The sequence below is a fragment of the Lutra lutra genome, chromosome 7, assembly GCF_902655055.1.
Source record: "Lutra lutra chromosome 7, mLutLut1.2, whole genome shotgun sequence".
NCBI classification, from domain to species: Eukaryota; Metazoa; Chordata; class Mammalia; order Carnivora; family Mustelidae; genus Lutra; species Lutra lutra.
The window spans coordinates 62,640,175-62,655,633 of NC_062284.1; the positions used below are offsets into that span (position 1 = coordinate 62,640,175).

General features: G+C 44.3%; 2 protein-coding genes across 6 annotated transcripts in view; one reads left to right on the forward strand and one right to left on the reverse strand.

Annotated features, from left to right (window-relative positions):
• CCNDBP1 (cyclin D1 binding protein 1) overlaps nt 1-15,459 on the forward strand; it is a 78,743-nt gene that overhangs the window by 32,507 nt on the left and 30,777 nt on the right. Inside the window, exon 12 of one of the 5 annotated variants that reach the window (XM_047737257.1) lies at nt 6,455-6,497. The exons of 3 other annotated variants lie outside the window; for them this stretch is intronic. In XM_047737257.1, the coding sequence (XP_047593213.1) occupies nt 6,455-6,482 (28 nt within the window). In that variant the 3' untranslated portion in view covers nt 6,483-6,497. Of the gene's footprint in view, nt 1-2,813; nt 2,936-6,454; nt 6,498-15,459 lie in introns of those variants that run through there. One more of the 5 variants, XM_047737255.1, reaches the window with a different exon arrangement.
• The window catches only part of TGM5 (transglutaminase 5), a 31,677-nt gene continuing 23,802 nt past the window's right edge, over nt 7,585-15,459 (reverse strand). The window contains exons 7-13 of the mRNA XM_047737249.1: nt 14,163-14,301; nt 13,449-13,552; nt 13,104-13,343; nt 10,000-10,365; nt 9,364-9,524; nt 8,035-8,168; nt 7,585-7,841 (exon numbers count right to left, since the gene is read on the reverse strand). Coding sequence (XP_047593205.1) covers nt 7,688-7,841; nt 8,035-8,168; nt 9,364-9,524; nt 10,000-10,365; nt 13,104-13,343; nt 13,449-13,552; nt 14,163-14,301 — 1,298 coding nt within the window. The 3' untranslated portion in view covers nt 7,585-7,687. The remainder of the gene's footprint in view (nt 7,842-8,034; nt 8,169-9,363; nt 9,525-9,999; nt 10,366-13,103; nt 13,344-13,448; nt 13,553-14,162; nt 14,302-15,459) is intronic.

Sequence of the window (15,459 nt, forward strand, 5' to 3'; positions counted from 1 at the left end):
AGGCCCACATCCAACTCCAAATCTCAGGCCCTAAACATATCATGGGCTTTAAGTTGCTACTTGTTTGTGGCTATTTTGGTAATAGAGAGACCTGTGTGTCTGGGATTCATCTGTGTGAAGCAGATAAAGAGGTAGAATTTGTTGGTGAAAAATAAATATCCTAAAAGTAGAAGTCAGAGCCCCTGCTCTTCTAAGCCCACTGGGTCTGGGACACTCTTCCAGGGAAGGTTGGGAACTATCTTGGGACTGAGGGCCTGTGTCTTTTCTATTCAACTTATCTAGTCATGGAGGAGACAAGAAACAGGAAAGGACCTCCTCTTTGGCCCTCTTTGGTTTTTGGAAGCCCAGCTTTTGCTAGAGGCCTCTAAGACGGTGCAACCGGGAACACTCTCAGGGACAGCCGTGCTGGCCTGCATGCATATGGGATACCTGTAGAAAGATATAAAAGACATTACAAAGAACTCTGGGTGCCTGTGGGGAGGAGAACTGGAGAATGGGGTAGGAAGATGATTTTTCTCCTGTTTATACTTTTATACTTTTAAAACTTTGAACCATTGCCCATTTGAAGAATCTTATTATGTTAAAAAAAAAAAAAAAAGAAGAAGAAGAAATGAAGCTGCTGCTTTTTTACTCCCCCTGAAAATGATTCTTTATGAGAAACGAAGAGGTAAATTTTTCGTTACTTGAAAATAATGTGATTTTTACCTAGAAACCATAAATCAACTAAAAAAAAGATTATAAAAGATCACTTAGAATGCTATTCTTTTTTTTTTTTAAAGATTTTATTTATTTATTTGTCAGAGAGAGAGAGAGAGCAAGCACAGGCAGACAGAGTGGCAGGCAGAGGCAGAGGGAGAAGCAGGCTCCCCACAGAGCAAGGAGCCCGATGTGGGACTTGATCCCAGGACTCTGGGATCATGACCTGAGCCGAGGGCAGCTGCTTAACCAACTGAGCCACCCAGGCATCCCTTAGAATGCTATTCTTAAGTTTAGTGCATTCCCAATAACAATTCTAACAAGCTTTTTCTCTGAAACTAGAAAAGCTGATTCTATGGTTCAAAAGAAAATTTCTAAAAGATATCAGATATAATCTAAAAAGATCTAAGAAGATATAAAGATGTTTTAGATGAAAACATCTAAGATGTGTTTTACTATCTAGTGGGCCTTGTCATGCTACATTTCTGACTTCTTATGTAGTATAACCAGCTTTCTAGATATTAAACCATAGTATGATATCACTACATTTGAAAAAATACATTGACCAAAATAAACACATTAAATATGGGCTAAACGTGGCACTTTGAATCAATGGGGAAGATAAGGATTTAGTAGTAGATGGTTTGGGGACAACGAGCTTGCAGAGTAAAATTGGTTTCCTATCTTTCACCATACACCAAAATGAATTCCAGATGGATCAAAACTCTAAATGTAAAAAATTAAATCCTAAAAATACTAGAAGAAAAGATAATAGACTTACTGTTAAGTCAGCATGGAGAAGGCCTTTTAAAATATAACACAAACCTCAGAAGCCATAAAGAAAAAAATAGATAATTTTTATTCCTTTAAATTTTTTTACTTGGAAAACTCCATAAAGTTAGAAGATATACAATAAATTTGGAGAAATGTTTGGAACTCATAACACAATTTTTACTTTCCTTAATGTACATGGTATCTGCAAATCAATAAGTAAAGAACAACAAATCAATAGGGAAAAGGGTGAAGGATACGACAGAAAAGAAAATTCAAGTGTCTCTTAAATACATGAAAACATGTCTAGCCTCATTTAATAGAAATGCAAAATTAAACTACCCTGGGATATTATTTCTTTCACCTATCAGACTGGCAAAGATAGAGTAGTTTGTCAACTTTCTGAGTTAGTGATGGCTAGGGAGTTACTCTCTAAAAGTACTGGTAAGAATGTAACTTGGCATAGCTTTCTTTCCTTTTTTTTTTTTTTTAAAGATTTTATTTATTTATTTGAGAGAGAGAGAGAATGAGTGGGTGGAGGGGCAGAGAGAGAGGGAGAAACAGACACCCTGCCGAGCAGGGATTCCCAGGACCCTGAAATCATGACCTGACACAAAGGTAGACACTTAACCAACTGAGCCACCCAGGTGCCCCTAAGTTGGTATAGCTTTCTAAGGAATATTAAGTAATATTTACCCAAAACTTAAATCCCTCTGCTTTTGGCTTAGCCATTTCACTTCTAGATATTCTAATGCAAATAATCAAACATGTAAAATGAAATTTATACAAGTATATCCATTGTACTGCTAGTTAAAATAGCAAAATACCAGAAACTACATAAACATTCATAATAAGGTACTAGGTAGACCTATTACAGGATGTGTGTTCAATAGAAAACTCTGCTAATGTGAAAAAGAATGAAGTAGCTCTGCGTTAGCTGATAGGGAACAATCTCCAAACTACATCGTTAAATGGAATAAGCAAGGGGCGCCTGGGTGGCTCAGTGGATTAAAGCCTCTGCCTTCGGCTCAGGTCATGGTCCCAGGGTCCTGGGATCGAGCCTGCTTCCCCCTCTCTCTCTGCCTGCCTCTCTGCCTACTTGTGATCTCTGTCTGCCAAATAAATAAATAAAATTTAAAAAAAAATCTCTTAAGGATTTCTGCTTCTAGATAGAGCAGACTAGCTTGATCCTATCACCTTTGTTGACAGTAACCAGAAGAGCTGAATAAAATATTTCAAAGCTCTGCCTGAAAGCATCAGGGCAGCACGGATTTGAGGGATCAAGATCTCAGGGAGAAGAGAAGCAGAGCAAGGTGGGCCTAACAGCGTGTCACTTTTCCCTTTAGGACATTTGCTGATTCACAATTGGCAGATGACAGCCTGAGAATCTGAGCAGATCTTCTGACAATCTCACATTACTGGAGAATAAAAATTGGAGTTCCACAGCCGTGAGGAATGAAGGGCCCCAATAAACATTAAAGCCTCTTTTCAGTTGGGATCACTGGAGGACTGTTCCCCAAGAGTAAAGGTAATAGGAAATAGACCAACACTTAAGAAGACTGAAACCCGGTCTTACTTGTTTGTTTTTAGGCACTCAATCAATGGAGATTTTTATTCCTGTTGACATTGTTATGGATGCTATTGTTATCATTATTATTTATCTAATAAGGTTATAAATGTTGGAACAGCATAGAAAAAATTCTGTGGTAGAAAACACATATCATGAAACTTACCATCTTAACCATTTTTTTTAAAGAGAGAAGGAGAGAAAACATGTGCTCAAACAGATCATGGGTATGGGGCAGAGGGAGAGAGAGGGAGAAAATCTTAAGCACATTTCACACATGTGGAGCCCAAAGTAGGGCTCAATCTCACAACCCTGAGATTATGGCCTGAGCTGAAATCAAGAGTTGGACACTTAACTGACTGAGCCACCCAGGCACCCCTATCATCTTAACCATTTTTAAGTGTACAATTCAGTAGTGTTAACTATGTTTACATTGTTGTGAAAGATATCTCGATCGAGAATCTTTTAATCTTGCAGAACTGAAACTCTGTACTAATTCAGCTACAACCCCCTCACCCTGCTCCCTGGTCTCAGGCTTTGGTAACCGTCATTCTACTTTCTATATCATTAATTTGACTAATTTAGATACTTCATAGAAGTGGAATCATACAGTATTTATCCCTTTATGGCTGGCTTATTTCATGTAGCATCATGTCCTCAAGGTTCATCCCTGTTGTAGCATGTGGCAGGATTCTCTTCCTTTTAAGGCTACATCGTATTCCATTGTACGTATATACTGAATTTTGATTATCCATTCTTTCAACGATGGACTTTCGGGTTGTTTCTACCTCCTGGCTTTTGTGAATAGTGCTATGGACATGGTGGGCAAATATGTCTTTGAAATGCTGCTTTCAGTTCTTTTGGATCTATACCCAGAAGTGGAATTGCTGGGTCATATGGTAGTTGTATTTTAAACTTTTTGAGGTACTGCCATACTGTTTTCCAGAGTGGTTGCACCATTTTACAAGCCTACGAACAACACACAAGAGTTCTAACTTCTCCACATTCCCACCAATACTTGTTATTTTCTGTTTTTTGTTTTTGTTTTTGTATTTGTTTTTTTTTTTTTTTAGATAGCCATCCTCATGGGTGTAAGGTAATATCTCAGCATAGGACTTTTTTTGAAGTATAGTTGACACACAGTGTTACATTCATTCAGTACAGTATAGGGATTGGACAAGTCTTTTTTTTTTAAATTTCTTTTCAGTGTAACAGAATTCATTGTTTATGCACCACACCCAGTGCTCTATGCAATACATGCCCTCTGTAATACCCACCACCTAGTTCCCCCAACCTCCCACCCCCCGCCCCTTCAAAACCATCAGATTGTTTTTCAGAGTCCATAGTCTCTCATGGTTCATCTCCCCTTCCAATTTCCCTCAACTCCCTTCTCCTCTCCATCTCCCCATGTCCTCCATGTTATTTGTTATGCTCCACAAATAAGTGAAACCATATGATAATTGACAATCTCTGCTTGACTTATGGACAAGTCTTTTTTTTTTTTTTTAAGATTTCATTTATTTATTTGACAGAGAGAAAGAGAGAGAGAGAGCACAAGCAGGGGGAGGCAGAGGGAGAGGGAGAAGCAGGCTCCTTGCTGAGCAGGGAGCCAGATGGTAGGACTCAATCCCAGGACCCTGGCATCATGATCTGAGCTGAAGGCAGATGCTTAACCTACTGAACCATCCAGGCGCCTGGGATTGGACAAGTCTTTACATTATGCTATGATCACCACAAGTGTAGCTACCTTCCGTCACCATATAATGCTGTTACAGTACCATTGACTGTATTCCCTATGCTGTACCTTTTATTCCCATGACTTATTCATTCCATAACTGAAAGCATGTATTTCCCACTCCCCTTCACCCATTTTACCCATTTCTCCACTCTCTCACCCTCTGCCAGCCATCCGTTTGTTCTCTCTATTTATGAGTCTGTCTGTTTTGTCTATTTTTTCTTAGATTCTGCATGTAAGTGAGATCATGTGGGAATGTCTTTCTCTATCTGACCTACTTCACTTGGCATAATCCTTTCTAGGTCCATCCATGTTGTCACAAGTGGGAACATCTCACTGGTTTTGTTTTTTTTTTTTTGGCTGAATAATATTCCTGTGTGCGTGTGTGTGTGTGTGTGTGTGTGTGTGTGTGTGTGTGTGTGACATCTTCTTTATCCATTCACCTATGGATGGACCCTTGCGTGACTTCCATATCTTGGCTATCGTAACTAATGCTGCAATAAACATAAGGGTGCATAGATCTTTCTGAACTTATGTTTTTGTTTAGTTTAATTCCAGCAGTGGAATGACAGAATTGTGTGGCATTTACCTTTAGTGTTTCAGTGTAGTTTTGACTTGGAATTTTCTCATGATTAGTGATATTGAGCATCTTCTTGTCTGCTTTGTGGCTATTTGTCTATCATCTTTGGAGAAATATCTATTCAAATCCTTTGCCTTGTTTGCTTTGTTTACTGCTCTATTACTTGGGCCTAGAATATTCAACACATAGATTCTCAATAAATGTTAAACGAAAAGTTGAAAGACAACCTTGACATTGAGGGGAGGCTTTATTAACTCAGAGGAATGACTCTGGTTGGAATTGCAAGCTCCTATGACAGACTAGGGTAGAGAACTATTTGTCCTTAACATGCTTCTCAAATCACATGAAGTCTGCTCAGCTCTGCAAAACAGAATCTACTCTAAGCACTGACACTGCAGGCATGACTGTGATCCAAGACTTACAGGAAACAGATACCTGCAGGTGATCACTGTCTAAATAGACTGCCTGCCTGAAACTTTTCATCTCTTGTCTCTAGCCTTATTTTTTCCTGCTTCTTAACTCTTCCAGCTCTGATCTCTAGCTATCTGACTGATTGCAATTCCTGACTGCTTTACTCCGTCCCCTCCCCTTTGACCCTGAGTCTATTTGGCTAGCTCCTGGTCTTTTAGCTTAAATGCCACTCCCTCCAGGAATCCTTCCTTGATTCACAGTCCCAAGATTAGACAAGCTGTACCTCCTCATGCTCCCACAACACCCTACACTCACTCCAACAGTAGTTCTCATCACTCTGTCTTATAACCTCCTGTTCATTTTTCATCCTCCACATGCTTAGACTTGAGCTCCTTGAGAGCAGGCCCTGGTCCTTCTTTTGTCCTCAGTGCCTAGTTCAGGGCCTGGCCCCTAGTAGAAACTCTAAATATTTGCCAAGTGAAAGAGTTAATGAATGATGAATGTAGTGTTAAAATCAAGATTCATAAAAGAGTCTGAGGGTGTAGTAGTTGAAATGTTCCAAGTACTTCAGAGCCCCCTGTCTCTGTAAGATGTTCCCATCCACAATGTTTTCCTGAAATAATTTTTCACAATTGTTAGGCAACAGTTACAGAATGAAATAGTTATATATTACTTCCCAATCCCTGCTGTCCAGGTTCTCCTGGTTCTCAGCTTACTCTTAAAGAAGACCTCAACCCGCTAAGGAATTTTCACCACACCCTCTTCTCTCCCTCTGATCAATTACACTTACTCTTTTGTTTATATATGATTGAAGTATTTATTTCATGTGTGTGCATTTAATATATGCCCAACATAACTGTTTCAGTCCTGGAGCTAGTCCCTGGAGGGCAGACGCTTCATGCTTTCCCCATCGAGAACTTGGCGCTTGCCCTGAGAAAGCAGTGCTTCTGGGATGAGGTAATGATTGGAGTTGCTTTGTGTTCAGAAGGAGCATGTACACAGCTACAGCCAATACAAAGTTCTGAGAGTACTTCATTTCCTACCAAAAAATCTGCTTCACTGCATTGGTCAGCCAGCTTTTTCTCTGGAACCATGGTCATTCCAGGTCCACCCAGCACCACGAGGTCCTGGCAGACTTTGAGCCAAGAGGCTGGAACTGTTAAGATTGGGGGACATCTTGGATGTGATATGGAAAGGGATTCAAAGGAAGGCCAAGTGAGAGATCTCATAGGCTTTCTCCCCCCAAGATATGAAGAGAGTAGGTGGTATGTAGAAACTCTTAGAGGGCTTTTGGTTTCCCCATCCAGATCATGACTGACACATCATCTGTAGATACCTTACCTGTTGACATATTGATTGTCTGTATCCCCCCTCCACCATCAATAGAATGTAAGCTCCATGGGGACAGAGCCTTTGCTTTGTTTACTGTCTTCTCCGCTACACTCAGACAGTGCCTGGCATATACTGGGCACCCAGTGATTTACCCTGGAATGGACTCGGGCATTGCAACAGTAGGACACTCCCAGCATCCAGGTGGGGGCTGCTGCAGGGCAAGTGATGACTACATGGGTGCAAAGGGGGTGAGAACAAAGACTGAAGTTTATTGGGACTAGGGAACTAGCCACTGCAGTGACAAAATGACAGTGAGCTTCTCAGCCAATTTGGAGGGGGGTGGGCAGTAAGTCATGACCAAGTCCAGCCAGTGTCCTCAGACCTCTGTGCTATCTCACACTTCTGGATTGGACACCATAGAGTCCCTGCACTCTGATCAGAGTCCTGGGGAGCTGTGCAAATGGCTCAGGGGATTATCCATCTCTCCTCTGCTGCTTCCTTTGGAGCCTTGTAAAGCCTCTGTTGTGGTAGGGAGTGGCACAGCTTGCATTTGAACTTGCTCAAAATCCATGCATCCGGCTTACTGTTCTAGAATTTATAACATCAAATCTACATAAACATTCTTGTAACCCTTGATGTCCTTAAACTTGTTGCTCCTCAAATTTGCTTGGATCTGCCTTTGGCCACTCTTGAAGGGGACAGTCTTCAGAGTGATGCTGGCCCTGTGCTGAGGTTTGAGGACTCCAATGCTATAGCAGAGAAAAGAGAATGTTAGAAGACCATAGGCATTGTGAGAACTCCAGAGCTCTTTTCCACTCAGCAACCACGGTTTTCCTTTCCTGGAGTTTTCAGAGACTGGCCCCAGTGCCTGTCACCAGAAAGAAGGCTAGTGAGAACCCCAAGATAAGATGGGGGCAAAGGCCACGTACAGCCAGCACTCACAGGACTCTCTGCTGTTTCTTGAAGAGCCCGCTTCCTTCCATAGTAAGCACACAGTCTTCCACGTGCTCTGAGAGGGGGTTTGAAAACAGCACCTGGATGGAGAGTGGCTGGTTTACAACGGCAGCTCCTAAAACCTAAACAGGGAGATCCAGAGGAGAAGAAGGGAGCAGAAGATTAATCTCATTCCCTAATTCAACAAACATTTACAGAGGGCCTTGCTCTTCAGATCTGTTTCCTGAAGAGATGGACTTCTGTGGCCCATGTTTTTTCAGCTATGGCTTAAAGCCAATTTGATGGGTTGTCATTAATGTTTTTTAAAAAATGAAATAGAAGAAAATATCAATGTATACCACACGAGATATTGTTAAGTAAAACTGTGCTTCATTTATCCATCCATAGATGTTTGTATGAAGTATTTTATATCCCTCAACCCAGCATATGGAAAAATCAGGTAAATTGGAATCTCTAGTGATGTTTCCTCTGCTCCAAAGATCTCATCCAAGATTCTCATGCATAATTTGAGTGGATAGAATCTTCTTTGGCACTTTCTTACTGCAACTCTGCTCCATCCCTTTTCTCCCTCATGACATAACGGGCTCATTTCTTTTCACCCCAGTGTGTGAGTGAAGAGCAATGGAACATTCAAGGCTGTAGAGAGATGGAAATAGTCTCAGGAAACCCGGAAGCCCTTTTGGAAACACTCCCTAGAATAAGACTCCAGTGGCTTGATTTGCCAGATGTGCCCTACCAGGGGGCACCACAGGCTCGCTTGGCAGGATCTAGGAGGCTGCTTGGCCTCAGGGAGGCAGCACTGAAGAGACGCAGACCCATGAAGTCTTGCCACTCAGAGAATCACAGAATGTCACAGTAGGCAGTGTCCTCAGAAGCCAGCTAGTCTAACCTTCTCATCTGATAGTTTAAGAAGCAGAGGCCCAGGGACTTGTCCAAGAATGCACAGCCAAGAAATGGCAAATCAAACCTGAGCTGACCTCAGGCAGTGCTTTTCTCCCCACTCAGGTTCTTCCCATTTGAGCCCATAGTTCCTCATGTTGACCCTGGGGAAGGCCAGCAGTGGGAGGTGGCACAAGAGAAGGATCTCTTCCCGTCCTCTCCATGGCATGTGCTCAAGGTCCACCCGTAAGAAATTGGGCGGTGCAAAAGGATGGACACCTTGTCCAGTGTTTTCAGATGAATCTCATGTTTCCAAGAGGGAGGTATTTGGGGACATCAGGAGAGGCAGTGGAAAAGAGGGGCTGCTTTCCTGAACAGACTCTCAGAGGGCTACACTCCCCAGGAGTACAGATCGCCAGGAGCCCCCAGGCCACTTACATTAATTATGATGCCTGGATAGGCTAAGGTGATGATCTTGTCCACCAGGATCTTTTCTGGACCGCTCTTCTCTTCGCCCAGGGCACTGATGCGGATCAGCTTGTCTGTTGACAGGTACTGGCTATACTGGGAATATGGAATTCTACAGGAGTGGGTCTTTGCTAGGGAGAAAACAAAAAGATGAGGTGAAAGTAGCTGGGAAAATCAACTAGGCCTGGGTTGGATCTGGGGGATCCTTCTTTGGGGAAGAGGGGACCAACATGTACTAAGCCCTAGTGAAGCAGGTTCTAGGTTTTCAGGTGGAGAGGTTGAGGTTAAGAGAGGCAAAATGGTTTCCGCAGGGTCATTCTCCTGGTAAATGGAGGAGCTGAGGTTCTAACCAAGTTCTATATGCCTCCAAAGCTCAGGCTTCCCCTACTAAACCAGGCTCTCTTCCTTGAAGTAGTAAAGGGAAGGAAGGAGGAGCAAGAGAAAAGAGGGAAGGGGGTGGAAGGAATCTGCACCAAAGGGAAAATTAAGGCTGGTGTCACAGAGGTCTGTCCCCAGAACTGTGTCATCTGGCTTATCTCCACTGGCATTTCCATAGCCCACTCTGTGTACCCAGACTGTCCCCATGCCCAGACCCAGAGCCCATACCTTCTTCAGGAGAGAGTGTGATGAAGGCTGTGTCCTGCCAGAAGGGTGGTAGGGGGCTGCCATCATGCAGCAGGGACTGGGCACTCAGGTTCACTTTGAGGTCCTTGAACTGGAGTGACATGTTGAGGGCCAGCAGGACAAAGCATATGTCCTGGCCCATGTGGGGAGGGTCAAGCAGCTGGAATTTCAAGGAGACCTGGACAACATCACTAGGCCGAAGGGAAGGTGTATGCAGGCCCCGAAGGCCGTCCCCACTCCGTGGCTCAGGTGTGGAATATTGTGAATCTGCTTGGTGGGGGTCTTCAGACCTTCCAGCCTTCAGCTTCTGAAGAGCCTTCAGGAACACCTGCCTCTCCTGGGGAGAACCTGGAAGGCAGAGACAGTATCAGCTGTCCTCCTCAGGGAGGTAAGCCTTGGCCAAACACTGCAGAGCTGTTAAAACCCTCATTTCCAACAACAGACATTCCCTACTATTCATCAGGTGCTTTCTTTTCTTTTTCTTTTCTTTTCTTTTTTTAAGATTTTATTTATTTTCTTGAGAGAGAGAACACACTGTGGGGGGAGGGGCATAGGGAGAAGCAGGCTCCCCACTGATCAGGGAACCCAATGCTCCCCACTGGAGAAAGGGAAGGCCTTCTGGACCTTCACTTTGGTGCCATGAAAGGCCTAGAACTATTTTTCTTTAAGTCACTAGCACTGTTTTACTTATTTGTTTATTTACCTACTTTACCCATTTCTCCCTTCCCACCCCCGCCTCTGGTAACCACCAATCTGTATTCTGTATCTATGAACTTGGTTTCTTTTCTTTTCTTTTTTTTTAGATTCCACATATAAGAGAGGAAATCATACAGTATTTGTCTTTGTCTTATTTCACTTAGCATAATGCCCTCAAGGTCCATCCATATTGTCGTAAACGGCAAGATTTCACTGTTGTTTTGTGATTGAAAAAAATATTCCATCATGTATGTGTATGTATGTAATTATGTATGTGTGTGTGTATATATATGTATATATATATGTGTATATATATGTGTATATATATATATATATATATATATCACATTTTGTTTATCCATTCATCCCTCAGTGGACACTTGGGCTATTTCCATAGCTTAGCTATTATGAATAATGCCGCAGTGAATATGGGGGTGCACGTATTTTTTCAAGTTAAAGTTAGTGTTTTAGTTTTCTTCAGACAAATACTCAAATGTGCAATTGCTGGGTCAAATGGTAGCTCTATATTTAATTTTTTGAGGAACCTCCATACTGTTTTCCACAGTGGCTGCACCACCTTGCATTCCTAACAACAGTGCACAAGGATTCCCCTTTCTACACATCCTCACCACCAACAACAATATAATCTATATACAGTTGAGTAAAATGGGGTTCAGAGAGGTCCCGTCACTTGTCCAAGTCCCACAACATGGAAGGGGCAGCATCCAGGTGGAAACCAAATCTGCCCAACACAAAAATCTGTGCTCATGGTCATTAGACTCTATTCTGACTTCCCCATAGGAAAGATAAAGGCCCACAAATGAGGAAGACAAAAAGAAAGAAAGAGAGAGAGAAAAGAAAGAAGAAAAGAAAAGAAAGAAGGAAGAAAGGAAGGAAAGAAGAGAAGAGAAAATAAAGTAAAGTAAAATTCAAGCAAGCTGAATTCCCAGAGAGTCCTGGCTTCAGTCCTCGGTGGTACTGTGGCCAGGATATGCAGGAATACTCACTGGAGCTTCCCTAATAATCCTAGCAGCTGTATCCACGTAGCACTCACTGACCCCAGTGTCTGTCCCACCCCTTCAGTGCTTCCCCACATCCTCCCCAGGCAGAGGCACTTTCTAAGCCTAATTCCAGTCAAAAGAGGATCTCAAGGCATCTACTTCAGCAAGAGTGATGTGAATTAGATTTAGCTCACCTGTGGTCTGCTCTTCCCCCAGATGCCATCAGGCCGAGTGGGAGGAGATCAAATACTGCCCAACCGAGCAGCACCCTCAGGCCCACAGGAATATAGCTGCAAACCCCCAAGAATACAGTGGAGCCCCGTGGACCTCTAGCAAATGCTGCCCAAGCCCACCCAGCTTAAGGAGGCACCCTGTGTTGGCTTTCTCTCCTCCCCTGTCTCACTTGCTCACTCTCCTTCCTGCCAGTATTTGCTGGATGGCCTCACAGATCAACCACTTGTACTTGAATCCTTGCCTCAGGACTTGTTCTGGGCCCCCCAACCAAGATAACCCCCGAGTGGATGGAGGTGAAGGGGATGGCAAATAGCCAGTTGGGCTGTGTTCAGCGCTTGCCTCTTGCTGTGTAAAACTACTTCTTCGGCTCAGATGCTGGAGCTTCTCTGTGGGTCCCAAAGGCCCACTTAGACAAACCACAGATTAATTCTACTTGCCAGCACTCCCAGCCACTGCTCATCTACCCACTACTCCCCCATTTTCCTGATTCACTCTTGCTCCTCACTCAGCTTCTGGTCCTCAAAGACTATATTATTGCTTGGCTCCCTGGTGGTTGAACCTAGTGGTTGGTGTTTCTCAGATCTTGAGAATAAGTTCACGCCTGACTACTTTAGGTGCCTATTAGCACCTGCTGACTTGAGTAAGAAGCCCCTGTCAGGTCTCCCACATCTCAGATCCGACCTCTGCAGGAGGTAGGTGTCCAGAGTAAACATTTGGCCTTATGTTAGCCTTCGTGCTGGTTGGCGGTCTGGATTGTCCTCCAAATACTCAATAAGACAAAGTTAATTAGGCAATATGTTAAATGAAATTCATTAAATTAACAATAGGATAGTGTTTACTAAATCCCCTCGCATCTTGAGACAGAGGCTAACTTTTCAGGAAGGCTATTGGTGGGATGCCTGTCAGTGGCCCTACAGTCAGTGTGAACATCTTGTGGAGAATGCTCATTGGCCTGTGGGGATATGGGGGGGTGGTGTGGCGGTGGGCACAAGGAAGTGAGGCAGTGGGAACATCTCAGTTGGCATCCTAAAACTGAAGAGACAGTGGACCCAGGTTCTGTCCTTCAGATTCCGTCTGGTTCCCCAGCTGCTGGGAGGTTCCCTAGAGAAGATGTCCCCAGGACTTGGTCTCTGGCGGGGACTGGCTCCGTCGTACCTTCTATGTATTTGTAGTTCTCCGTGATGTCGTCTCGCTCATCACTTTGAATGCTCTTGGTGCTGATAAAATTGCCAACAGTATTCGTGTCCCGGTGAATCTTCTGTTCCTTCCCTCCGTAGACAAGCCAGGACATGCAGTCAGCATTCACCATGGAAAAGGCAAACGCTGTGTCATAGTTCAGCTCCACCTCTCCCTCTTTGATGGCTCTGACGGAGGCAGGGCCGCAGCAGTAGAGGCCTGAGGAGAACAGAAGAGCCACGGTGGTTGGTTGGTTGCCGCAGGGTCAGGCAGGGGCAAGGGTGGATTTTGTGGGAGTGGGTTCCGCCTTCTGAACAGCCTCACCGTTGCTGGTCTCCTGAGGTGTGGCATCCAGCACCTGCCAGCCTCCATATCCAGGAGGGAGATCCTTTCGGGCCATCCAGCACTCGTTCCACACGTGAAAATTCCTAAAGGAAAAGCCGGAGGAGTCAATGTCAAATGACGCTAAGGGAGAGTTTGTAGTGCTTGTGTTCTTTCCAGAGCAAGACAAGGGGCAGCGGGCAAATGGACTGCTAAACAGAAAGACAGATTTAGTGCACCCGAGGCCATCAGACCTCCATGGGTGAGCGGTGGCAGCTCTTCCTCGTGTGAGCCTCAGCTTGCTCAGAAAAGAGTTTTCTTCTGGGAACAGAGAGCGAAGACATCCCGAACTAACTGAGGTTAAAATCTCTCTCTCACTCCCTTCAAAAGATCCTCATGGCCCTTTCCTGTATGTGCTGCTGACTCCCGGGGGCAGTCACAGTGCATCTGGAGGTGAGGTTGTAGGCTGATATCAAAGGAAAGAGATGACAGAGGGAAATGTCACCCAGGGCAGAAAACTCTTGTGATGTGAAGATTCTAAACGCAGAATCGGTTTTGTGTTCAGCTGCGGCTCAGCCTTCAAGTTGGGGATACAGAGCCCTGGGACTGGTGAATGTGGAGGGGCCGTGAGAGGGCAGCGGGCTCATGGGTGCAGTCCTGCCCCACTCTCTCCTAGAGGGGTTTGCCCCAGAAAGAGATGGGGAGGTTGTTTCTTACCAGACACTGTCTTTCTTCTTATTCTCCAAGATCCTGCCCGTGCTGTCATAATACTCATCTATGATCAGGTTTCCATCTGTGTCGTGGCCAGAGTCAAAGTTGGTGATCACACGGGTAGGGATCCCCAGGCACCTCATTACTGCAGAAAGAGAAAGTAAAAATCTTCTGTGGGCTGTGGATTCAGGAGTCCTATGGATTCTTTGGGCCCAGGAAAGCCACTCATTTGGCACTCCCAGGACCTGTCAGGAGCTGTTGGGGCAATGGGTTGGTGATATTGCCAACCTCTCTTCCCACCTTCTTGAGCTCCTCTCTGGGGCTCATTGAAGAGACTCTGGGCAAAGTTTAAGCTTCTGGTTGCTCAGACAAGCACTGCCAAGGCCAAGCAAGTCGTGAGTTCTCCTGCCTGCAAGCAGGAGGGGACAGGCACACCTCCTTTGGCAAGACTCAGTGGCCTGACTCGGTCTCACTTCCCTCTTGGCCTTGAATCTCCATCTTCAAGCCAAATAGCTAGGATTTTGACTCAGACCATCAAATTCTTAGAAAAGAGGTCTGTGGTTTGGATTCCCCCTTTTCCATGGGTGTCTTGGAAGCTTATCAAGGAAAGCCTCACAAAGGAAGGCAGAAAAGGAAGGAAACTGTGTAACGAATGCTTAGAAAAGTGAGAATTTGTACCCAATAGAGAAATTCTAGGAAGGAGGTACAACCTTGTTTTTATTCATGAGGAGACATCTCTTCCCTTTGCCAGCCAACTTCTTTTGCTTTGTCCCCATATTTCCCCTCTTCGGTACTCTTTAAGTGCAGCGATATTCTACCACCAATGTTCTGGGGGCCCTCTCCCTTCAAGTCCAGCATTGGCGGTCCACCCCATTCAATAATAATAATAGTAGTAGTAGTAGTAACATAGTAATAATAATAATAATTCAATAATAATCACACGTGCCGGGCATGTTGCTAAGTTACCCTCAGGACAACTCTACACAGAAGCTGCTATTATTATCCTCATGTTAAAGATTAAGACTCAGGGGGCGCCTGGCTCAGTGGGTTAAAGCCTCTGCCTTCAGCTCAGTTCATGATCTCAGGGTCCTGGGATCGAGCCCCACATCGGGCTCTCTGCTCGCAGGGAGCCTGCTTCCTCCTCTCTCTCTCTCTGCCTGCTTCTCTGCCTGCTTGTGATCTCTGTCTGGGTGAAATAAATAAATAAAATCTTAAAAAAAAAAAAAAGATTAAGACTCAGAGGCTAAGAAAAGTTAGCAACCTCGACCAAAGTCACACAGCTGGCAGTTACAGACCTGTCACT